Source organism: Bombus pascuorum, chromosome 11 (assembly GCF_905332965.1).
Source record: "Bombus pascuorum chromosome 11, iyBomPasc1.1, whole genome shotgun sequence".
NCBI lineage: Eukaryota > Metazoa > Arthropoda > Insecta > Hymenoptera > Apidae > Bombus > Bombus pascuorum.
This window is the reverse complement of record NC_083498.1, coordinates 8021797-8048736: the sequence shown is the minus strand read 5'-3', so window position 1 is coordinate 8048736 and position 26940 is coordinate 8021797. Positions and strand designations below refer to the sequence as shown.

The following is a 26940-nucleotide window of genomic DNA, read 5'->3' as shown; positions in this document are numbered from 1 at the left end:
TAAGAATTTGGAAAGTAAATAATAGAAGCATCAATTAGAGGTCGCTAATGGACTTTGAATTTAACATTCTTCTGAAAGTCTACTAATATTTTGTTGGAGAATAGTCAATGATTAATATTTTACTTATAATTTATAATGTATAGTTCTGTTCCAACTAATGCCGCGTGTAGCAGGTGTATTTACAGGTGGGGACGGGAAAGGGAAAAGTGGGTGGGGAAGTGATTTTGAAGTGTCGGTGGGGCTAGTGGAACTCGAAAGTCTTCGCAAGTCGTATGACTCGGCTCACTACAGTTTTCGCTATGGCGTGTATAGGGTCGAGTAGGCTTTGTGCTCGTGCAGAGAAATTGTGCCAGTTCAGACATCTCGCCCAATTACGAAGGAAAGTTTCAACGACATGTGTCAAGTCACGACCTAGAATCGAAAATCCGACCAGTACCTTGGTTCAACATTGTCAGGTACGTTAAATTTACTTCTTGGCACTGTTACGTTTTATAAAATGTTATCTAGAATCAACATAGTCACAATGCAATTACAAATCATCGTTCTGATCATACAGTATTAGTATTTTGTGATGCAAGCGAAAATTTTCTTTATTTCGTGCACTTTCAGTCAGATATTCGAGTAATTCTTCTGTTGTTGGTAACATAACCTACTATTCGTTTCGGGCATAAAAATCTTTTCGTGCCCTCACATATACTATGTTTTGTTTAATTCTTATGTGTATATATGAAAAGGAAAATAAGGTGATAGACAATAATAACGAAATGTATTGGAGAAGGAATTATAGTAAGTTTCGTAGATTTTGTAAATTACATAATGTCTACTAAAATGTGTCGGTAAATCGGTGTTTCTTTACCGAGAAATTTATGTGAGATATCGAAAAATAAACAGTGATTTTTCATACGAGCGGTTTTATTTTCATGCTATACATGTAAATTCATAAAACTGAGGATAAGAGATTCATAATAGTCTGAATAAATCTCTTTTAACTACGTTTTTATGTATCGGAACTGTCAGCTGTTTCTAGCAGACGACTTAGCTGCCGTCTGCTACTGACGTTAGTCATTTTACAACTGTAAAACGGTATTGCGTTAGAAAATTTCGTAAGTCATATAAAAAATATTATAAAAAATCATATTTTATATTATAATTTACTATTCTTACCATAACATCGTATTATTATATTTACAATGTTGTTTAAACATTATATCGACAATACAAGCGGCGCATGACCGCAAAACGCATGCGCAATAGTCAAATTTAACTTTTTCGTTCATGTTCCGTATAATGCAAACACTGAAGATCGCTAAATTATATTGAATTATTATTGTATCGAAAGAAACAAATACAAAACATTATTTAAAATTAATAATATCATTAATAATAATAATTCCATGCATTGGGAACATTAATATTCCATTTGAATAATTTCTATTCGCGCTTCAATTTCTAAGTGTCTTAGCAATCTCTAACGAAAGTTTTCTATAAATCGTTCTACGAACGGCAAAATGAATTGCACGACTTTCTCTGTTCGAAAGTGACACAGAGACCGGATTTTGAAATCTCTTTCAATAGCTGGCAAATCGAAGACACGAGTTCGGCACGTCGGCGATGTCGTCTACAATTATTACGCAAGTCTTAGGTAAATTGTGATTCGTTGGTTGGGCGCTGATCGCATAGGAAACCTTTTCGTATTATATTTCGTGGGCCACTGCTGGACAATATTATCGAAATAAGTGAGAACCGGTCGTGATGACGTCGCGTCGGGACGAATTTCAAGTCTTCGTAAGTAGGCTAACTGGCCCGTCAGATATCCTTCTTCGAGCATGGTTAACCCATGAAATCCACGTTCTTGACTTTCTCGGCTTGTTCGGTGTAGTACTCGGCGTAGATATATAAATGTTGGCTCTTAGTGATTCTTCATTCAAGAATTCAAGAATTCCTTCAAATCTAGAATGCTTTAAATTTAATTATTTCTTTGATTATATTGGATTAATTAGATTAACATAATAAGTTCGGTCATAATAAAGGAAATGTATTGAGTTTAACTGAACTTACTTATGTTATAACTCAATAGTTATTGTATGTTATTTATTGATTAGAGTTTTATCTGTCACGTTTTATTTAGTTGCCGCGTTAACTGAGGTTTAATGCAACTGGCAATAAATTCCACTTTCGGCTAACTTGCTATGTGCAGGAATATTGGCATGGGAGAGAATTAAAGTTGTTCAAAAGTAAATTAACAATATTTAATGATTCAAATCTTATTCGATTTCGATATTGACAATTGACTGACAGACTGACGGATATAAAATTCTTCGGTTGACAAAATGGCAATTCTTTGGTTGACAAAATGATAACTAACTCTTCGATAGGCAATGGTAATTATTCGGTTGACGAACGGTAATTAATTATTCGATAGACGAACGGTAATTATTGTTATTGTCTTCTCTATATTTATTTCGCTATATTTATTTATATCTGTCGGAGGTAGAAAAACGTCGGGGTTTTTCTTTTGAAAATGTTTGGGAAGATCCCCAATGTTTCAAATTGCTGACTTAGTTTACAGTTTAAATTGTCTTAATATCGTTATAGAAACATAGTTAGATGTTAAGGTTTTGTAAGATATAGCTTTTAGCAGCTTTAACTGCCTTTCACTTCAAATACTATAAACACGGTCTCAAATAAACGTTTTAAATTACCTTGATTTGAAAGCAAGTAACAATTTTACTTTCGCGCTATGGATCGTGCGGGGCGCGGGACGTGACATTATCCCTATAAAAATTATCATTACTAATATAATGATTCATTACAGTATAACAATATTTTTTTATAACAATACTTTTTAGGTAGATTTTTTATTATCGTCCGATTTATGGACGTTTTTAATAATATAGGCATGTATTAATTATTCAAACTTTATAGATACAGATGAATGATGAGTAGAGTCCAATTTTATTTACCACCATCCATAAGTCTTTGTGTCCTTATACACCTTAATGTTAATAATCATTATTTGTGTTGATGTTATAGTGTTGAAATAGTACTACAACAATGAGAATCGATTTTACGTGACTTATCGATGATATCGTCGAAGATCCTTTTGTTGACTGAAACGAGTATTGGCCATAGAGTTAGACTAACAAATTTCGCAAATGCAAATGTAAGGTCATTAACATTGGTTCGATTTGCAAATCCTATTTCCCAATGGTCGTCACTCTCCATATCTTGCGTACAATAAGGGAGATTTCCTTCATTGACGCACGGCGTCTATGCTTTTGGCATTCTACTCTCGTGAACATTGCACGTGTGTACGCACGCACAGGAATGCATGAATAGTTTTACAATGCGATTATTGTTAAATTACTGCGCACTGCATTGGATGAGCCAGCCCATAAATTAACATAGAGAACCTACGTCGGCTTTTTTGATTCGTTCGGCCTAATTTCATTACACATACATACCATTAATTCATATTATATTGTATGAAGAATGGAAAAATCGATACAAATATTAAACATTTCTTTAAATATAGAAATGCTCCCTGAATTTATAGGAAATATATAACATACAGGACGAAATGTATAATGCCGTATTTCAATGTTATATCTGACTATTTCTTTTGTATATCCTGTTCAGCTTCACATGTTAAGGCTATTCGCGATTAATGCCATGTTAAGGCCATTCACTTACAAGTAAAATAGTAAAGTTTCCAAGGCACATTTCGAAAACAAGCAACCAATCTACATACCAAAACATGTAGAATTTAAAGAATTAAACGCGATTTCCGATCCGTGAAACCACGTACGTTACAATTAGCCAATCGTTAATAATATTTTAATAACAAGGTAGGTTCTAGATTGTTTCGATGTGGGAGAACCGGTCTACTGATATTTGACTTTTTTAATCCTTCTGTAACTGGCACTTATGAAAAGCATCGACACGTTGAAATTAATGGAGCACGTTGGCCATGGGTGTTGCGTGGCGTGAATTTCCTAGAAGGATATAAGAAACATTCCGGGACGTTGCTCAATAGAAACTAATTACATATCCTCTAGAGGGTTGTCATTTGGGGCGGAAGACAATCACCTTACACCTGCGGCAATAGTGACGTATTCTGATGTAGTGTACAAATTAGGATACAATCACGTTTATAATTCATAAGTACTGGGACATTCGCAAAAGCTAAGGGAAAGCTCGAAAGGGCAATAGAAAAATCTACGATTAGCTTTTCTGGGGTTGTTTTTGGAATCATTCGATATAAAGAATTGTTTGTAGTAAAATAAAATCTATTTGTTATAATAAAATAACAGCCTCGTGTACATTTTTCATTTTCATCAATTCTATATAAAAACAATGAAATCCTTTCTGATCTATATATTTTTCTTTTCGTCATTGGTGAATCTTGACACTTATTGACGTTATTAGATTTTTCATTACATTTGTTGCATTATACGCCTACAGTACATCTTCTGGATCGTTCAAGGATCATTAGAAATCAGCCTGTTTTATTTCAATAAAAATATCCTCTTTACAAAGTACGCGAACTCACTGCGGGTGTTTGTGCAGATATAATTAAAGAAATATAACTTGAGAACCCACATATCTATTTTTGTGAATGGCTGTAATTTGTGTCAATTGTATCTATTTTGTATAATTCAGTATTCACTGGTAATATATAGCAAAAAACAAATAACATAATATACCGTAAACAGTTAATGGAGAAACCACTAATTCAAATGAATAATAATAAATTCATTTCTTGCAAAGAGTTCAAACGTAAAAATGTGAATATAAAGAAAGAGAAGTCGATGAAAGATTGGCCGGAGACGTGGGAAACGTAAACGGTAGCCTACATTCTACCTGTGCCTTCGTAATTCCTGCATGACGAACTGTAGATCCGATCAACGTTGCTCACGAACGTAGTAATCAATGTGCATCGTGTAAATAACGATGCTTTCGCAAGCTGGGGCAAATATTGCGAGACTGGCGAATCGGTGAACCAAAATGCTAGCCTTGTAGAAACATTTGGAAGATCGCCTTTCATCGATACAACGTCGAAGGAAGATCTCGAATGTTGACACGAATGTTGTAGCTGAACGTACATAGATACTCGCGGTAAGATTAACTATATATGTAAGTACGTTGATCAGACGAAAGGAAATAGCTTTCGAGAAATATGATTCTCAACGTGATCCGTGGAGGAGAAAAATTCTTTCGCTTGCGTTACACTACGTTGCGTAAGGAAATATTGGTTAGAAAAGCTTTTGACAGTCATTTTGTTCTTAACACTATGACGACTTAGATATTATTAGCGATTGACTATTTTCGTTAAGGATTAGCCAAGTTATTGAATGTATTTGTTATTCGTCAAATATCTCGTTTCATCTGTATTCATCGCATATCGTTTGATTTCATGGAATAGAATTTCATTAAATTTTCATAATTTTACTGCTAATTTCTTAACGCGGCGCTACGAGCCACGTATAAAACTTTTCAAAAATGTTACCTGATCACTGGCCATAACACGAAACAACTTTTTAATTTCACATCGAGCACCTACCTACTTTTTCGCGCCATAGTTTTACATAATCGAATCGCAGCCATGGAGCATGAAATTCACGGGTTTGCGGAGGACAATATGCGTAACGGTGAAAAGTACGAAATGTAAGTCATCGGTTTGAATCCAGATTCCGTGCTCCTTTGTACTGCATAACACACCTTTCGCCTCCGTGTTTTTGCGTGAGAACAGAAGCGGTACTAGCGTCGTTGAGATCAACGTCCACTTCGTCTAGAAGCTTGTCTGACGTCTACGATGGCTGCTTAGGTAACATTATCGATACTAGGTCATTCATCGAACTACATGTTATCGCCTTGCTTCTTTCTCGGAAAGTTGTTTCATAGGATTTTTCTCGTTACTTTTTCTGCGAAGTTTCCGCAACTTAGACGAGAAGAGTGGTTTTTGATGGACTTATCGGCAAATCGACGGTGCTTATGCAAAAATTTATATTCTTATGAATATAATTAAAGAGACAGAGTTGTTCGATAGTCTCCAAAATAAAAATCGGTTCAATATATCTAGATCGGTATTGAAACTTCATTAATAATAGTAATCGATTTGATCTAATTGCTATTCTATGTGGCAACGATATTAACATATTTCGATTGCATTCATGTTCTTCGTCTATGAAAGTAAACGTTAGAATAGAGGTTACATTCGCACATAATCATATCGTGATACACGCTGTGTAAGTTTTGAAAACGTGTAATTGCCTTTTGCGCTTTTTCACACGATCGATATGTATCTATCAAAAATTATGATTTATTTCTCAGTAGCCTAGTAGAAAAATGTTTTCGAAAAATCTTGAGAGTAACAATGATGATCGGCATTACGTGCATTAACCACATCTTAATCCAATCTGATGACACAAGGTCTAAGGAAAAAAACCTTCCGGTAAATCCTTGATGTCTATCTGATGATCCAACAATCTCGCAATAACATGGTTAAATTGATCGTTAAAGCAATACATTTCACGCACTTCGAATACAACGATAAGTGCAATTTAAGTAACATTAAAGATCCCTATTTAATGAAACCCTGATTATCCAGACGACAATGTGAGATAATTGCCGTGGAAGGACGAGAAATGTTACCGAACACATGATTTCCTGTGGATCTTTATTATCGTGGTATAATTTACAGTAACGCAAGCTTTGAGGTCGACCTCTAGCTTGAGACGTAATTGAAGAGAATGTCCGCGATGTACAGAGGTATGTGGCACACCTGTTCCCCACGAGAAACTAGCATCGATGCGGCTTTAATCGAGTTATTAAAGGATCTTCTTCGTTCGTAAATATTACGATGCCTGATTCTTCTATCGATGGTGACCAAACATTTCCATATGTTCGACGAACGATTCGTGATCTCTCCCTGATCAGATCATTTGCATGCATCCTGTTTCAAAGAATTATATGTCGATTTGACATAATGTTGCCAGGCAACTACTGGTTTATATCTATTTGACCAGTTCTTTTAACGGTTATCCCAGTTTTTTAAAGAGTTAGAGATTGTGTTTGAGATAGGATATCGTCAAGATAGAAAACATGAAAAGTATTAGATTGAATGTTAATAAAAAAGCGATGAAAGATGATAGAGATGTCTGAGGATGGAGTTAATTAAATTTGAAAAACTCCAAGATCTTGATTAGATGTCCTTTTGAATTATTCTTTTGAGCTATTGCTACCTGGTGTCTTTGGAGATCCAAGCAACAACTTGTGTCTGTCCATTGGGTCGAGATCTCCTTCGGTCAGACGAATGATGTCAATACTACTTGCGTTTGTGTCTGTCTAAACCTCTTTAGGAACAGGCAACAGATATCTATATATTATATACCATTTAACGAAATTAAACTTGTGTCTGTCTATTGAACCCAGTTCTCCTTATGATCAGACAAATTATGGCAATACTACTTGGCGTGACATATGGACGGAGTTTCCATCCAAAGACAATGTCTCACTGTATTCCCTAGATTCTACGTCTCTCTTAATAATTAATATCTCCTCATTAACTCACTCGAATACTTCAACCATGGCATTATTCGAATCATTTCTCACATTTTTTCTTACTGAACCTAAAGTACACCATATTTTCTCATTCTTTCGTTATTACATTAAGAAGTAACGATGTTTCATAATACATAACAAGTTTGATCATTGTATACGGCTCAAACTTGTAGAAGATCAAGATTGAATTTAAAAACGGCGAAGCTTGCATGACTCAAATAAACCTGCCATACTACAAATGCATAAAAATCCGCGATCTAGTAATCGGAAGAGTTTCAAAAGGAGATCGACGCGTGATAAGATTTCCATTCAGGGAACGTTTATGAATCATCCGCGGTTCTCCCGCACTGCGTCAATTGAGACGTTTCTTGCATGAATGAGTACAATGTCTATGGATGTGCCGAAGCTGTTGAGAACGATGAAATTCACGGATCTTGATCACAAGACTGGCATATTAACGAAGGGCCGCGCATCAGAATGATTGCAGAATACTGTTATGGAATATTGCAAGATGATAGTGAATAAATTAAGTACATTTTTACATAACGATTTCTCGTCGATGTAGCTGCATTCCTAACAATCAGATGTATTATTAGATATCCTCGCCGTAAGGCAGCTTATGGTATATTTAATTTTAATTCAAAAAATTCTTGTCGGCAATGAAGTTGTTTCCTTGAAAGTGGAGACGGTTCTGAGAAGTGAATGAATGAACGAATCCGTAAATAGTTCTTTTACTTATTTATTCTTATCAGTGCGTTCTATTATTCTTTCCTGTTAGCGATGAAGCACTTGTTTCCTTTTGTTCTTAAGCGTAGTCTAATTTTAGATAATTGGTTTCACTACGAATAACTCGAGCACGCAAATCTATAGAAAACTTTTTCTATAGATTTCTATAGATTTGAAAATCTATAGAAAATTTTTTGGAACATGCAGCACATTAGCAAATGATTTACTTCTCTTCGTTAAATATATTTCAGTTTTAGTCCAGTCGTATTTTTCTCAATTATTTATTAATATTATTATCGAATTAGCAGTTATTATTCTTCTCAATTGGTTACAGTTAATTATTAACATTATTATTCAAATTCCCTTACTTCATCATTTCTCATTGCAACAGATGAATTAATTATATTCCAAGATATTCTTAACGCTCGACATTTTTTTCCATCTTATAGCGCCTCGCCTTGATTTCAGGAAATAAACAGGAACTCACAGCCTGTCCCATCGAAAATAAATTCGCCAACCATGAATTTGTAATTTTATTAGCGAGGAAAAATTCAGTGAATCAATTTGCGATAGAATGTTTCTGTGAGGAACACCGGTCATTCATTCACGGGCTGGAATTTGGCATTCATCTTGCTTCCTAATGTTCTTATGACATAACGGGACGATAATAGCAGGATCGTGTCGAGATTACGAAGGTTCGACCGTGTCCTCCGATCAATCGAATTCTTTAAAATCATACGGTTACAATGTCGAAGCCAAACTTGTATTCTATAAACGTACTTGTGACGTATGATACCTTCCTAATTACCCGATGATCTTCATTCAATGGTAACTAACGACATGTATCCTGTATAATAATTTATATATGTGTTGTAACAGTTATTATTCAATTCTAACTCACAGGGTGTTCACTCCAGTAGGATTCGTTTAGATTGTATTCGGAGGAGCATCATTTACTTTTCTTGAAAGAAATAGTCTGGTCGATGTATTTGTGATATAAAACCTGACTTCTTCCTCGATGTTAGTTTCTGTATTTTTGGAGCTTTACAGATAAAATACGTCGTACAAATTCTTTTGGGATTATTAGCAGTAGAAAAATTGTTTTGAAAATAAAAAGTATAAATTAAATACGATATCGAATTGAAATAATATTTAAATAGCATTAAATTTTCTGTTTAGTAACATTAGCTGTGAAAATGGAAAATGTAGTAGTGCTGTTTCTATTTTATGAGATACGTAGCAATAATATTTTTAAAAAATAATATTAGAAATAGTATTGGTAAAAATTTATCGATCACAACATTTTCTATAATTCATAAATAATTCATAAGAATTCTCATTAAAACGTAATCAGAAGTGAAATTTTATTTCATCAGAAGGAAGAAATTTTATTTCAACAGAAGTTTGATAAATTAACTTTCGTAGTTTCTACGTTAAATTTACATATATGATACATTTATCATATGTATACATTAATATCTCTTATTTGAAGTCTAACGATTCATGCATTGACTGTTTTGGATTATATAAACATTCAATATGCTAAAAATGTACTGCAACCTGACACACAAATCAAATATCTAAAAATCACACTATTTTTGGAGTTGGTTACGAATTCTACGATGCTGTGTCCTCTAGTATTATACTTGCAAATCCCATACGTTCTTTTTTTTTTCGTTTATCGATGCCATGGTCTACAATGATTTAAAACGTCTAAGTATTTCTTTGAGATATATGTGTCTCACATTTGGATAGTTTAAAAATAGACCTTCCCAAAAATTCAGGAATATATTCTTCTTGGCCCCAAAAATAAAAAATTTAAAGAACTCGAAAAAATGTAGGTATAGAAACTTAAAAGGTGAATTAATAAATTTAGATATAAAAGAGGATTTATAGTATTATATAGGATTTATAGTACATAGTAAGCGTATTATAGTCCGTACTATTAATTTATTGCGTTCATTGAAAAGTTAATAGAACAATTCGTCAAAGGTTAAAAAACAAATCTTTTCTTAGCGTTTTTTAATCTTTACGAAGTAACGACTGTACGTATATACGTGTGTGCACGTACTCATTATTTACACCGTTGCTTCTAATCTAATCTTTACTTCCGGCCACGTCTACACTCTGTTGAGAAGCGTTGTGTCAGAATCGATGAGCAGTTTTACAGTTACAAGATCTCATGCGTGCCCTAACCGAGAGATAGAATTAAACGCGAATTAATTATATTATTGTACTTGAAGTTATGGAAAACTCGAAGTTATGAAAAACCATGAATAGGAAAGTTACATGCATTTTCATAGAAATAGAATTAATAGAGAGGCAAGAACTGAAAAATACTTATTAAATTATGTATTATTTCGATTAAAAAATCCTAAAGTATTTGCGATTTAATAATACTTTAGTGAACTGAATCTCGGATTTTATATTTCAGCGGTTCAAATCTTCTCGACGATCTGTTGCAAGCGGCAACAAGTAAAATTAACGAAATTCGTATCGAAATCCTTGTATCACTTTTCCTTACTCGTTCAAAGACGAAAGGATTCTTAACTCTTTCACAATCTAAATTATTTTACTATAAGTGAAGATACTTCTTATCTATGAATAGAATATTTTCGAATCCAAAGATACCACGATGCAAAGAACGAAATGTAATTTTGGTCTTTCGAACACCAAATTTCTTTCCTTTACTTTTCTTCTGTGTGACACTTTTAACTTTTTCCAATTTTCTTATAAATTTCCAACATTTCAATAAAGATCCATCCTTCTACTCAATCACTTCATAAATAATTCTCCTCTCCTTGACCAATCGTTTAATTCTACTTTATTGATCCCCTTAAAAAGATACGGTTGATCTGTTGTTGATATGAACACGCGGGACTTCCCGTACAGTGTCTTCCGCATTTTTTGAAATGCAAATCCGCGGTATGGTTTGCGCGGCAAGTTATCCTGTAGGCGTCGAAGCCGAAGGAGACGTCGCATCGCGCATATACGATGATAACGCGGAGGCTCATTCGTAGTCGAACAATGGCTCCAACTACCAAGGTCTGAAGGAGTTCTCTGTCACGTCCTGTCTCGTGAATTCATTCGCTGTGTCCAGAAATATATTCTCTTTTTGGGGAGGGGACAACAGAGAAGAAGAAAGATTTCACGCGGTTGGCTAGTTCAAAGGATCTTTCGAAATGCCTTTCAATTTTACTCTCGTCCCGATAGCGGCTCATTTGATTTTCCGATTTTATACAATACGTTTGGATGCGTTTTTATAATGTATCGCACAAGCTGCGCGCATTCGTACGCTCGGATCGCTGATTTTTATATTCCGATGGTACTCTTTGTGTTGGCAGCGGGTTCAGTTGGAATACCAGGAATTGCGAGAGTTGCACGTTTGAAAATGAATTTCGAGAATAGATCGAGATAAGAATAAATTAAGATATCGTAGATACTTATTGAGATTTATAGCCCCGTGAGTGCAGGTGATGGAACGAGAACCTAATGCAGATTTCTTTCATCCTCTAATTAATGTAACGAGTACATTGTACACTTTTATATATTATCGAGTTATTTGTCTATTTAGATTATTATTAGGTTTTTTATTGTTTTAATCGAAATGTTCTGCCGTTAAATTTCGCTTGGATATTTGTTCATAATCTTGTTTTGAGATTTCTACATATAACCATAATTAGGATTTCCATATATAGTCATAATTAGAATTTCCACAAATAGGCATAATTGGCGTTTCCATAGGTAGTTGAGTTTTACCTATGTTGAAACGTAAACTATAGAAACACGTTTTTGCACAATGATTAAAACACTTAACGATGCTCGTTATTTACTTTCTCCGTGTCCAAGTATCTACATTGCCGCAACCTTGACGTAAACAAAATTATTCTTGTATCGAAGTAGGTGAGTGTAATTTGGATAGCAGTTGCTTTCTCGACTGTGGTTTGGTGGAGTCGTGAACATTGGTCGTTGACTCTTTCTAGCCTCCGTGAATAAATGTTTGGGACGTCGCTTGAAAAAAAAGTCAGAACATCTCTCATTTTCTGTCTCTTCCATGTTACAATGAATCTTTCGTCCCAACAACTCTTACACACTTCAATCAAAAGGAAAAGGAACTACTGTCAAACATATTTCATACGTTTAAAGCTTCTTTAAAAATTCTACAAACCCACGATCAGAAAAAGAAAAAAGAACTGAAAATTCCGCTACCTCGGTGAAGAATCCAAAAGAGAATTCCAAACTTTCGTATCACCAAACTTTTCTCTTGTCACCGTGTTTTTAGTTATTCAACGTCGTCATGTAATCAGGTTAATCATAGACCGTATCCATAAATAAGACACTACCGGTGCGTCTTGCCATTCGAAGGAACTTATTAATTGAATTTAACGTTCAGACATATTTTTAGAGCGAGCACGGTACAATGACTGCAACAAGTTAACGTTTCTTCCTTCTCCCGAGACAACGCAACGGAACGAGCGGTTTCTCTGGCTCGGGAACGGCGTACAGGTGCCCTCGATACCCAAATGCGAATCACGGTAAAAGTTGAACGTGATTACGTGCTACGTACTTACATTCGTGGTGTCTACCAGCCGGCCCAGCTCTTGAGATTGTTGCACGATGTTCTATCGATTTCATAGGCGGTTCTTTTAACCGTTTTCATAAAAACGATCGATTCCTTATCACAAACGAGAGATACGAAGATTTCACGTATATTGATGTATTTTAAGGATTTGGCTTATCGGTTTTATCCGATAAGCGATGATATGTTGGTTTTTGATATAGTACCGTTCCATATAATGACACGATTGAACTCCTCAGAAGACACATTGATCAATTCCACTTTTTGTAGATTTTTGTAGGTTTCAACAGATCCACAATATGAATTTTGTTAACCCAGATAGACTACGTATGTAATTTCATAATTTTCCATGAGAACGTAGTGTGGTATAATGTTATTAGTGTTACGAAATATAATTATTATTACATCAAGTTTCAAGGTAAATTTTCAAAAAAAAGATCCTGTTTATAAGATCAGTGAATCGTGGAATGAATTTGCGAAATCGGTCATCAGAATAATTCGGTTAATGCGATAGTTGCTACTAAAGTGTATTACTTCTAGACTCCTATACTTATCTTTTGGTCAGAAAGATATTTATTTTAAAGGTAACATCGCAGAACGTGAAATTTTATTAAAATATACATTTCAAAACTAGCTATCAGAAATTTTTGACATTTTCGTACGTTCTGTATGTATAATCTTGAGACATTATGCAAGCGCATAACGTGAAATCGTCGTATCTACTTTTAAATTAAGATAAGCAGTCAGACACCGTTTCGGCTTTCAAAATTTTGTATCCAGTCGATACGTCAGTTCCAAAGAAGGAACTGGGAAAGACCGAATTGTCCAGATATTGATCAAAGTCTCATTCAAATCGCAAGAAGATACGATATGGAAATGGAAATTGCCAGAAATATGAAAAAGTTCACATCTTGTCCGGTTTATCTTACACTAATAAACTTATTACTATTAGCGAAATTTGACAAATTAAGTGACATTTGCTAAGAAATATCTACCCTTACACAGCATAAATGATATATGAATATGAATGAATGATAAATTTAATAATTAAACGAATTGGAATTTTGTCAATAAAGTTCATAAGTTGCCTTCATTATCATGTTCGTCGAAATATCGTAAAAAGAATCGATAATTCACAGTCAATGATCTATAGAACGAAAGAAATTAACAACCTACAATTTGTAACTTGAGCTTATGATTGACTGAAAGTATTGTATCTTTATTCAATTGAAATAAATGAAACAAAAGAAGAGAATTATATTTGAGTGCGATGATGACACGGTTGATTAATTTCTGGCGGCCTTTTCTGTCCGATTAGAAAGGGGATTTTTGATATGTCAAGGTCGCTGGACTCAAATTCATGCCTATGTATATGTTCTTTTCGGCACGTACGCCACTTTCCCATAATGGAGCGAGTTTTAGTCGAACAGCCTTGCAAACCAGCATGCAATATTGCGTGCGTGCACTTATCAAGTATCGAGGAAGTAGTAGAATCCGACGAAGATCAGACATCCGTGGCTTGGCTGAAACTACTTACGCTCGTTTAGAAACCTGTTGCTTCCTTCGCGGATAATATTACGATTACACGTGATGACAGCATATTTTAACGAAGGATAAATAGACAAGTGATCAGTCGTGGACAAAAATAATTGTAGAATAATTTAGTGAAGAAATCTTCTATAGTTACAGCACTAAGATTTTGTATCTGAAGGGAAATTAATTTTAATCCGAGTGTAAGGACGATAAGATTTATTTTTAATAAGAATGGACGACACGTGAAAAAGATACAGTGCGGCTACGAAAAGTACTTGTATATAATTTATTATAATATTTATACGCTAATTAATTCAAGCTTGAGTATATTAAGGTATATTGATCAGGTATATTAAATTTCATATCATTTGGCACTGCTTTCATGTTATTACAAAAATTCTAGCGCTGTGAGAATGAAACGAATGCATTTAATGATTTTATTTTTTAATAAAAAAAAAAAAAAACGCTGCGTTGAAAAATAGGGATATAAATACTTTTTGTAGCCACTATAGGTGATTTCTAAATAGAAAATTTACTAAAGTTACGAAATTGATAATCTAACCATGGTCAATATACTGAACGGTTTCTAAAATGTTCAGTGTTTTCTTAGAATTGCATTCTATTTAACCTAGCGCACAGAGTTTCCTCTTAACCTTGGTTTTCCATTTTCTTCTCGAACTGAAGTAACGTTCTATACCATAAATTTCGCGTATAATGGAGCAACGAAAGAGTTTCGTGAAGACTCTCTTTGGATTCCTTTCGAGCGCTCACAGCCATATATCTTTCTCCCCCCTCGGACCTGCGAAGAAACTTTCTTTGAACCTGTTTACCCTCTCCTTACTGAATATACATACTTACGTACGCCGTTTCTGATTGTCGATACAATACTCGTCTGCCCATCGAATATTCGAAGCCTAATATGGTCGTGATGGTCAAAGACCTTTCGGTTTCAGTCGAGGTCGAATATCTAGGTCAAGAACACGGGGATTCGTCCCTTTTGACGAATGGGACACCTGCACTCGTCATTTTGTCTCACGGTCATGTTTCCGTCATTGGCGATCGTGTCGAAATCCCAGTGTTAAAAGTACCTCACGAATTTTTAAACACGATTGCGAATTTGATAGCTTGCTCGATTAACGATAAGTTACTGAAGCACGTAACTGTTATTCGATGACCGTGTCCATTAGTTTCCTGATTCTGAACAAGGCTACTGTCCTTGTTTGGAAACTAGATATAGAGGATGACAGGAATGATCGCGTTGAATGATCTAACGTTTAGATGTTTCATGGCCTTTGAAATCCTGATTGGTAATTTGTAATTTTAATGGCGAAAACTCGTACTGATCGATTCTGTATTACGAATGATCGAGTTGATAAAAAATTAATCAAGTCGAAATATTTGAAGAGATTTACGCGTTTACTGCTGATTGAAATCTTCTCTTATTTATTTCAAATTACCATCGTAATTTCCCAACGTATCTTGTTAAATAATTTTCATGAAAAACCTGAAAAAAGTCGAATGAAAAGAGTTCAAGAGACTTTAAGACTTTCTTCGTATACCTGTTCCATATTTACAAGAATTAAAGTACCATAAATCGTAAAAAAGTATTCTGGGAATATTAGTTGGTGTTTTATTGAAAAGACTTTACAAGTACCAAGTGTATCTAACGTTGTTGCAACATCTCTTATTGCACAATGCATGATCCACGTGAAATACGATTCTCTGTCGATCATATCAGTCATTACGCAAATGTCACAAACGAATTGGCGTTTAGCCAACAATTCATCGGTCTCGCTATCTTTTCTCACCTCCATCTCGATTAATAAAACTCACGATCGGACCCGACTTCGTTATTCGGATCCAAATCTGGCAGATGTAATCAATTATCGTATGATACGAATAATTAGCGATTGGACAAATTCCAAAGACCATCGACCAGCACTACGATAGATAACGCAACAGAGCTCGAACAATCAGGGTCAGCGGGTATTCCTCGACAACTTTCCACGAAGGTTCTATTGTAGCTGACAGTCGTCGTCATCCACTTTTCCTTTTCCAAATAGGCCGAGCAATAAGTAGCACGTCGTCGAACGATGAATGAACGGAAATAAAGCGAGCGATTAGGTTCACCACAGGTCATTGCGTCTTTATCCTCTTCCTATTTTCTTGAACGCTGGTCAACAAGTCGTTGGGCAGTCGATATTGGACTTTTTGGTTCTGTCGATTGTTACGATGCAGTTGCGTGGATATAGCACCAAGATTCTTGGACAATTTTGATAATGGAATTCTTTAATGGAATTTTTGTTGTAGTTCAGTATCGGTGATAGTTTGATTAACATTTCTCTTTCGAGTTAACACGTTTATGGTGTACGTGTACCAGAGTCTATGTTGCTCAATGTGTATGGGACGTGTATGGGAGATACATACGAGAGAATTGAAAATTGTCATTCTTTATGTACGGGTAATTATACGACATCCGTAATTCTTCTCGTTTAAAGATTCATAGGTACATGTGTGTTGATATATTCGTATCTTAATTCGCGTACGTTTCAGCACAGGAATTCGAGAATTTGGAAATTTTGAAATTGACAATTCTTATACGTTTGAAGTTGCAAACTACGGTGTCTATAAAGAGTATTTGTACCTATCCTTATTTTTCAACGAATCTTCCTTTTATTATTATTATTATTATTATTATTATTATTATTATTATTATTATTATTATTATTATTATTATTATTATTATTATTATTATTATTATTATTATTATTATTATTATTATTATTATTATTATTATTATTATTATTATTATTATTATTATTATTATTATTATTATTATTATTATTATGTTCTACATTTAATTTCCATAGAAACAAATTTCTATAATCACGCAAAAGTATCCACTACTAAATGATACGAAATTTTTTATAGTCAGATCTAAGTAATTAGGTGCTAGTATAGTTTTCATTTCCGTAATATAAAACTTCTATAATCGCACGAAAGTACTGTTTCAGTGATACGAAATTTATTACAGTCGGATCTAAGTAATTAGTACAGAAGTACAATAATAAAAGCATCTATTAATGCAACAATATATCCATAACGTGGTATACGAATCCTTTTTATAGCCACTGTACAATATAATTGGTCGTTAAAATAGGAATTGCTTTAATTGAATATACAATATCGTGAAGAAATTACGTATAATTAAAGCTTTATCTGAAAAAAAAACTACCTAAGACATTAAACACGCCATATATTTGAACTTATATTTGAACAAGTTCTATGCGTCTTTGGATCTGTTCATCGCGTTTTACACGTTAATGTCAGACACGAGTTGCACCGGTGAACATAGACTACGAGTTTTCAAGGAACGATATCGAATGTCAAGAGGCATATGGAGTGAGAAAATACACTTTCTCCGACGATTCTGGCCGACCCACATTTTGGAATCACACAGAGTCGCGTTCATGGATGCTGATGACCGTCGATGAACGCTTCGACCGCGTACTCCGAGCGAAATAAACCCGGCCAAGGGAATCAAGGTCGCTCTCACAACACCGCTTAGACGTTTTCGAGCATTTGCCAAAGTTCGCTGCACGCTTATAGCGATGGATAGGAGGATTCGTTTCGCCCATAACTGGTTTCAAGTTGATTTTATGCAACTTACGTTCAGCGTAATGCTTTAATTGATAAAAGGTGAATGCGCAATACTGCGTTCACAAATTGATTAAACGGTTCTGCTATTAAAATCCATACGATGGTTGTTCATAGAATAGTGTGAACAAATTATTGTTAAAGAAGGAAAAGTCAATTACGTGTTATTTAACGTATTTTTCTCCCCTAAAACGCGTTGAAATACCGTGGAAAATTATTCTTTTCTTACAGTTATAGTTGTCGAAGAATGTTTTTTGGAAAGATCGTACGATATTTAGAATTAAATGTGTAATTTTGTGAAATATAATGTACCGCTATTTGTAGTTATAAAAATGAATTTTATGTAAATTAAGACACATAGAAGAAGGGAAATTTATACTTTTTATTAAGATTATATCAATGTTTTCGGGATATCTTTTAAATCTATTGAGATAGAAGCCAAGAAAATTTTCGTATTCTTTGAAGGAATAAAGCAGAAAAGTATTTTAAGTAATTTTATTATTGAATCGGCTTAAAGTAAATAACTATATGGCCTTGTACTAGTTTAAAAGAAAAGCTAATACGTTTTCTTTACACTTCATATTTTGATTGTCATTTTTTAATAAAACGTGAACCATCGATATCTATTTGTCACACTGCTGAATGTATATGTTCTTACAAATGACACAATCATATGCTAAAAATGTATGCATTGCAAATAACTTGGAACCATTCTTCTTCTCACATATGTATATGTACTGCATTTCAGTTATGCATACAAAGTACCTAAATGTATCTACATTTCTTTTATAATGATCCTTTAGCTACAAAGAGCGTGTATGCAAGGCGTTTCAGTATGAATGTAAACAATTTCATGGGACTGCTTTTGCAAGGTAAAAACTATGCTAGGTAAACGGATTAACATATGAATATACGTCTTGTTCTCGATATCTTTAGCACGTTTACATTTCGTTCATATCGAAAACACAAATTTAATACAATGTCATCTTCGAAAAGTAAAAGAAGAAATAGAGGAACTATGAGAACTATAATTTACTTCTGTTTTCCTCCTCGTTTCTTATCTTTTAAAAGTCGTCTCGTCATTTCTTAATCGGAGAGATACACAGTCGAACTATACTTATCGTAATCTCCATTTGATAGTCGCCATAATTAAAATTTGTGCGATGGAAGTTCATTGATTCCCCCCCACTGCTTATGATTTCTTATTCAAATAATACAAGCTACCACGTGCAAGTAAGTGTATTTAATTGGCGGATATTTGGTTAACAACTAAATAAATAATGTTTCGCTTCAACGAACAGAATTCTACTCTAGTTCGATGACACACAAATCCTATTACACATAGCGAATAATTTCATCTATAATATATATAATAATCTCGATATTCGCCAGCTTAACACGATAAGAGTTATCCGATAGATCTCTGAATATTTAACAACATTTAATACTCATCTGAGACGCTTATTTTCAATGTGACAGATCAGTCTCATAGATATTACATTCCTAATGAAATGATAAGCGACCATAGTGTTGCCAATGATGATGATAATGTGGTAAGAGCAGAAAATTTAGAAAAATATCAATGAGAACACGCGTGGTACGAGCTACTGCCACAGTAATCCTATTTCCTTTCGCAATTTCTGATTTATACTATGCATTTTGCATTTCTAACTGCGCTCATATCATGTGTACTCTGATCTTTTAACGGAGAGAAACAGAGGAGAAAAAAGTCGTATGTGGTTCGTTGGACATTATTGCTCGTATAATGCTTTCACTGTATTCATACCTAACTCTGGATTGACATACCAGTTTCTATCACGTTCTCTGCAGAATTTTCTACGTATAATGAGCAAATATTAGTAATATAAATATATAAAGTGACTGGCGAAAATATTCGAACGTTCGTTGTTAAAGTTTTAAACATTTGTAAACATTGTGAAACGTTCTAATGATGCACGAAAACAAGGTCGCAGAAGTAATCGCACGTCTAAACGTTAAGCGAGCAAAAGTTTGTATACATTCCCGTACGCACGATGGAAACATTGGTCGACTTAATTGTAGAAACATCGCGTAGCGAGCTTCAGTCTTCGCTATGAATAATATTGCTTTGTGTGCTGATAAGGAGTTACAGAAGATCAGAAATACGGATATTCGAGAGGAAATAGATATTAAATCAAGATGGACAAAGTGGATACATAAAGATAAAAATATAGGCAGATCGACAAATTATTAGATTTGTTCGCGTTTACGATACGCTGTATCGAGGAAATAGTTACAAACAGACATCGTACATGCAGATCAAAGAAAATAACTGACATTCATTAACAAAACGAATCGAGCCAGACGTTTAAGATATGAAAAGTAACCCATAAATAAATATACTACTTTCTGGTATATTTCTAATATATTTCTAAGTTCTATTCTTAGATGGAAGCAAATACGACGTATTTGGATTGAACGGACGCCGCTATGTCTGGGCGAAATCCAACTCAGAAATATTAAAGATCAATGTTCTACAATGTCATGGGATGTATGGTTATGAACAGCACTGGAAATCTCGTTTTCGTAGTTGGTATTCTAGATAAATATAAGTATTTAAATATTTTAAAAAACAATCTAGAAGTCAGTGCAACAAAATTGGGATTATTAAACAATTTTTGCTTCCAACGCGACAACGACTTCAAAATCTGGTACGTGTAATTTATTATTAGATAAATATAGAAATTATATCCGGACAGTAAAAGGTTCAAGATGGTGTATAGTTAACAATACAGCGTAGCAAAAAGGACTTCCGTATTTTCGTGTATCGTACTAACGAAAGAAGTTTGATATTTATTTGAGAAATTCGTGATTTCAACAGAGGGGATAGAGTTTCGTAACAATGTTAAATAGCTCGGAATTAAATTCCAGAATAATTAATTTGATATAATTAGAAGATCGAGAATAGGAAGGTAGAGAAATAGAATTTGTACGCTTTTGCTCGGAAACGCGATTCTTATCTGTGATTCTCCAGAGATACTCTTCGGCAAAGGAGTGAAAGTTTTTCTGCTAGGCAAACAGGTGCGGCTGCTTGTATTCCAAAGATTTGGCAACGACACGGTTCAAGTGTCCAAGAGTGCTTGCTTTTCGCAGCTCGGTAAAAATGAATTTCCCTTTTTCATTGAATTACCGAACCGTTTCTTGTTACCATCTTTCACTCGATTTCCATAATTTCCGATTCTGCGAAACATTATTTTTTTGCGAAATGCCATAGGAATGAATTTCAATTACATTATATTATACATTAAATTGCATAGTTTAAACGCACGATAGAATCAGAGGTAATGTTAGTGGTTAATGAAGTTTAATACAATTAATTCGCTTAATTAGTTTAGTACGTAGATTACTTAGTAAATAATAGAAATTAATATTTATATCTTTGTCACGTGGAATCTATACTTCACAGCTTCTACGTCTATTACCAGTCTCTTACTCTTCTAACAAGATCTCGAAATCTTTCGAGTATTCTCCCACAATTTTTATACGTGCCACTTCGTTTGATATTCTCAATTTTTAATTAAAATGTTAAATAATAATTCAGTAAAAATATTGTTCTCCTACCGTAACCTCTTTGATGACGCGACTCTTCTAATTACATAACTCATCGATTCTTTCACTCATCGAAGTATGCAGATTTTTTCTCGAGCAGCGGTCGTTGCACGTTTGTCGATTCTAATGACAGGGTGAAAGCGTCCTTCGCTTGGAAACGATGAAACCGAAGATTGTCGGCTAACTGGCTTGACAAATGTCGTTTCTTTGTCATCGAAATTGAACTTCGGCCACGTCATCTTCTCAAGATGTTGAACGTGTTTCGCATAGTTAGCTGCTAACAGTATACATACTATGCACAGTGTACCATTTATACCTCGAAAAACATTCATTTATCTATCGGAATCAGTTTCTCGATTTGCACTACGATGTTTGACGCGTTTATGCTACTTGCCATGACTTCTGATTGTTCTAATCTTTGAAATATTATTTTATTTAGTAGGGAGCTCAAAGAAAGTTCAGTTGTTCCAGGTGGACCGCGGAACAATTTAGGTCAGCCGGGCCTAAATTAACCTTTTCAGCGTTTAGTCTGTACGTCGTTCGGTCAACCGGGCACGACTAAATTAAACAGTTAAGATTGTCGAAAAGATTTAGATAGAAAGATACTTTCTAATATAATAAAAGGCGTGTAAAAAAAATATCAACGACATACATAACGTCTCATGACTGTAAAACTTCTTTACGAGAAGTACTGTTACGCGAAATACGATTAGAAATATGCAAAATCAAGCCGTTTAACTTGTAGAAATTATAGATACAATTTTATTTTATTATATTCTGAGTTGGATTTTGGCACGATAAAGCATTCTGTTATGCCATAGAGTTGCCATAGTTGTGTAACGAGAATAAATTAAGTTTCTACTAGTTTCCTTTCTTTCTTTTTTCTTGTTTAATATAATCAATTTTTTGTTTTTTTTCGTAGAATGAAAAGAAAATAATGAATTATTTCTTAATAAAATAAATATACTTTATTTCATTCCGTATTACGTTAACGTATAGAGGTATATAACACAAAGTACGTGTAAAAATTGAAAGTTTCTGCTTATTTTATAATTACCAGACACAGCGTATATTAATTTCATGAACTGAATAATACAAGTGTAAGTATTCGAGAAAGAAAGAAGAATCGATGATTATCACCAATGATATATGTTTACTTTTCAGACGAAAATATATCACTTCCGTTTACCGTATCTACCAAATACGTACTTTCCTTTACATTTATAGAAATCTGATTTAAAAAGGGAAAGGAGTGCTCCACATCGACGAACGAAATCAATTGGAGTCCAAGTTAATAAATATTCGTCGGTCAACCAAAGTACGCGTAACGTTAGAAATGAATTATCACCGCGATCACTGCAACTGCTTTCGCAAACAGCCGTCACGTATTTATTTGTGATGCACACGCGTACAACGTTTCTTTCTTTACTTTGCCATAATTCTTACGACACAATGCTTTTACCCAATTTTAAACATTTCGCGTGACTAGCGAAACTTTTCGATTCGTAGGGAACAGCGATTAATGAAACGAACCATTGTTCCAACGCGATTACTGCACCGCGAATATTTATAACGACTTGTATTTTCATTACTATATGAATATGATTAAAATATCGAACCTAGATAGGGGATTGTTTTGGTTAGAAAATATTATAACGTGCACTATAGTTGGATATTCTTTATATTTTTCGCACTTTACGTACGTGCATTCTGTATATGTATTTTTGCATTCGTAAATTTTTTATAAATACGTAAAAATATATACAATCTACTTGTGATTATTTCTACGTTCTTAATTAATAGTTTAATTAATAGTTCCAACGTTTCTACACGATTACGTTTGTAGTTATGGATGTTTTATATATTTTTGCATATCATGCGCGTTCTATTCGGTTTTGCACCTCCAAATTTCGCACAAAGGCATTAAAAGTAGAAGCAATTACTATCGCGTAAATTTTTAAATATGGAAGCGTTCGTGAGAAAGCGCTGGTTTCTCAAGGCTTTCCACAAATTTTACAAGGTTCGAACTGCTGGTTCATACGTGGCAATTATCGCCATCGCGTGTCGCCGTGAAATCAAAATTTTTGCGAATTCTTTCCATTAGCGGTTCGGTAGAATGCTGCAGCCTTTCTTTCTGACATTGTTATCGAACGGAACGAGTAACCTTGTATGGTGCGTGTCTCATCGAGGCGAATAATCAATCTCTCGCGCGAGAGTACCTGTAAGACTATACAGAACCGCAGATGCGGTAATTTAGACAGTTTTTGCTTCTGGTTCTCTTATTATTTTAATGTTCAATGACTTTTCACAGTTTTGAAATATCGCGAGAGAAACTTTCCTTCTTTATTCGAAAATTTTTTTTAGTCACTGCAAATTCAACGATTCGCAACAAGTCTGTGTTTCTTTCTGTTACTTGACCTAAATTAAACACATAATTTAAAATTTGTAGAACTTAGGTACTTCGAAAGTTATCTTCCTGTAGTTTGATCAGAGGATGCGAAATGTCTCCTTGCTAGATAAAAGTATTCAGTCAGAGATAGAAGAGAGCGGAGCTGTGATAAAAATTGCATAAAAGTAAAGCAGATGAGTTATCGTTATTAAAAAAAAAGTAACAGTTATAAAAAGGAAGAAAATCCTTCGCGTGGAGGCTATCTCTAATTTATTACCACTAACAACACTGTTTGTTATCGGTAATCAGTTTATTACCAGTTATTTACAATCAGTGTAACTGTTACGTATGGTAATTACTTCGTTATTAATTACTTGGTCAATATCCAGTCAATATCTAGACATGCAGGCATTATCATTATCTCGTTAAACATGCGCATGTATAATTGCTATGAGCACGACCACTAATGAGCTCGTTTATGATTAACAGTTTATGATAACTATTCTTGACAAACTTTGCGCTACTGTCGATCAACGATACCAGTTGCCAGAGTCTATGTTGTGGAGTCGAGTAGTCCAGCCATGTAACCGCACTTTCTCCTTTTACAGAAACACCGAACTGGATTTATTCGATTTAGGACAATCGCAGATAGTGTCACCCAGTCCCTCGAGTTTTTCTCTTCGATCATACATGGTAACATATAAACGTGTAAGATCTCTCTATGATGCAACGTGGTTGCGGACGTTTGTCAGTTCGAAGAAGTATCATATAGTGCAACCATATAATACTTAGCTATATTTAATTATTGATTGGCAGACAGAGGAATCTTTGAAGATTGGGAAGTCCAGATAGGAGATCTGTTTCCGGATTTCGTATATGTATGCGTTTAATTGTGTCGTGATGGTAAAAAAAAAGAAGTGGTGAGTTTAAGTTAGTTATAGGATAGTTGAGTATTTCTGTAATCGACATTAGAATTATTAGAAAGTAAACTTTTCCAACAGAGTGGTTTTCACGGAAATTTTAGAGGTTTATTATCGAATTTTCTTCGGGATTTAAACGATTCTTTCTTGTAAACTACGCGGATAAGAACTTGCATCGTGTACTTTTTTCATATATCTTTCATTTTAATCTGATAATGGTAACATTCTATTTTTTAGCGTTTCGTCAAATTACGATTTTTCCATATTTTTACGTTTCATTTATTTCATATTCCATTGTTACGTAAAATTTTACTCAATTTATTTATTTAAGTCTTACAGTCCATTCGTGTCATATTCTATATTCCATATTTCCCCACGAACTTACAAGAGAAGATGGAAAAATAAAATGTTCGGCGATAAATATTTACATATATTGAAAAATCATCTATCCTATTAATTTTATTCATTAATTATTAATTAAATGTACATATTGTATCTAACTTTTTAAAGTATCGTTAATATTATTATATCAGATTGCTACAGTGTGTTAATAACACTGTTGCTATAATGTAGCAATATAACAATTTGTAGGTTTTTTTTATTTAGTAAAGGAGGTTATTTTTTTACTTTATTCGCACATGAACTGTAGGAATACTTTCTAATTCATGCCTTTTTTTGTTAGTTAAATGAATTCATGCGAACAATCACATATGTTTGCTTCATACCTTAAGACAGATAATTATCCTTTACGTTTAAACGTTGACGTTTCTTAAGCAAAATAGGTAGGAGTAATTGGTAAACTGTTAAGGGAAACGAGCATGTCTGATCTCGGATACGGATGATTGCTTTTTCGCTTAAATTTACTTTTATAACACACCTTCCGTAATTTTTCCAATAATTCTGCAATTTTTACAACTTGTGCCAAACCATGTTAGCGACTATAAGATATTGCGTTCGAAGCTTACATATTTTTATTCCTCGCTACGCAAGTTTACAATAAAATTCGTATTAATTAACTCGTATTAACACAAAATAAATTTCAGAATGAGCGATCGGAAACTGAGTATTCTTTTAATTCTTAACTTTCTAATTTCTGAATTTTCATTTAACGAAACAGAATGGCTTCGTATTCGCTTTAAGCTAAATATTTTACAAAAATGAAGTTTCACCGACTTTGTTTTTTTCAAGAATGTAGAGCGACATACTTTTTTTTAAGTTTTTGTAGTTTCCTTTGAATAACGATGCGAGTTAAGAGGTGTCTTGCGACAGAAGCACTTGCACGAAGCATGCGGTCTTACGCCATTCTTCATACGCATTTCTTCAGATCATCATCGTAAGAATTTCTTACTCGTTTTTAGAAAAAGCGCTTAAAAACTGATTTGTTACTACTTCTAGGTCATTTTTTTAAGTGTTGATATCACCACAAGTTATATTTGTAGATATTACATATATTTTATGTTTTACGAATAAAAAAGAAAATTAATACTACAATGAAAGTCACAGATCGAAAAAAATATAAAATAACGATTAAATAAGTGTAATAATATGATAGAACCAATTAACTATCTTTATTTTATTATTTTTATTAACCTTACCTTACCTTCAATAAATACCATAGTAACACTAAAACTTATTAAAAATTACAATAAATACTTCAATAATTATTAAAACGTCATTCTAAGCCTTTCTACAAAATTTGATCACGAACAAAGGCTAATTATCAATCAGAAGAAGATTCCTGTTACTTTCAATACAGAAGTTAGTACAGAAAGGAATAAACAAAGAAAATTATTCCAGTCTCATGATACAACTAATTAATTATACTACTCATCGCATTAGAAATTCGCCTGAGCCAGTAGCCGTACACTTTGTTTGCTGTGTGACTAAAATTTCGTAATTGAATCAGCTAGGAATAAAGTGAATAGTAAAATAATCTTCATGAAACTTCAGAACGGATGCTTCTGCCTAATTGATATCACGTATAT

General features: G+C 33.9%; 1 protein-coding gene across 2 annotated transcripts in view; it reads left to right on the top strand.

The window, feature by feature from the left end:
- Nucleotides 1-209: 209 nt before the first annotated feature.
- LOC132912289 (all trans-polyprenyl-diphosphate synthase PDSS1) overlaps nucleotides 210-26940 on the top strand; it is a 51886-nt gene continuing 25155 nt past the window's right edge. Inside the window, exon 1 of one of the 2 annotated variants that reach the window (XM_060969650.1) lies at nucleotides 210-455. In XM_060969650.1, coding sequence (XP_060825633.1) covers nucleotides 273-455 — 183 coding nt within the window. In that variant the 5' untranslated portion in view covers nucleotides 210-272. The remainder of the gene's footprint in view (nucleotides 456-26940) is intronic. The other variant, XM_060969651.1, reaches the window with a different exon arrangement.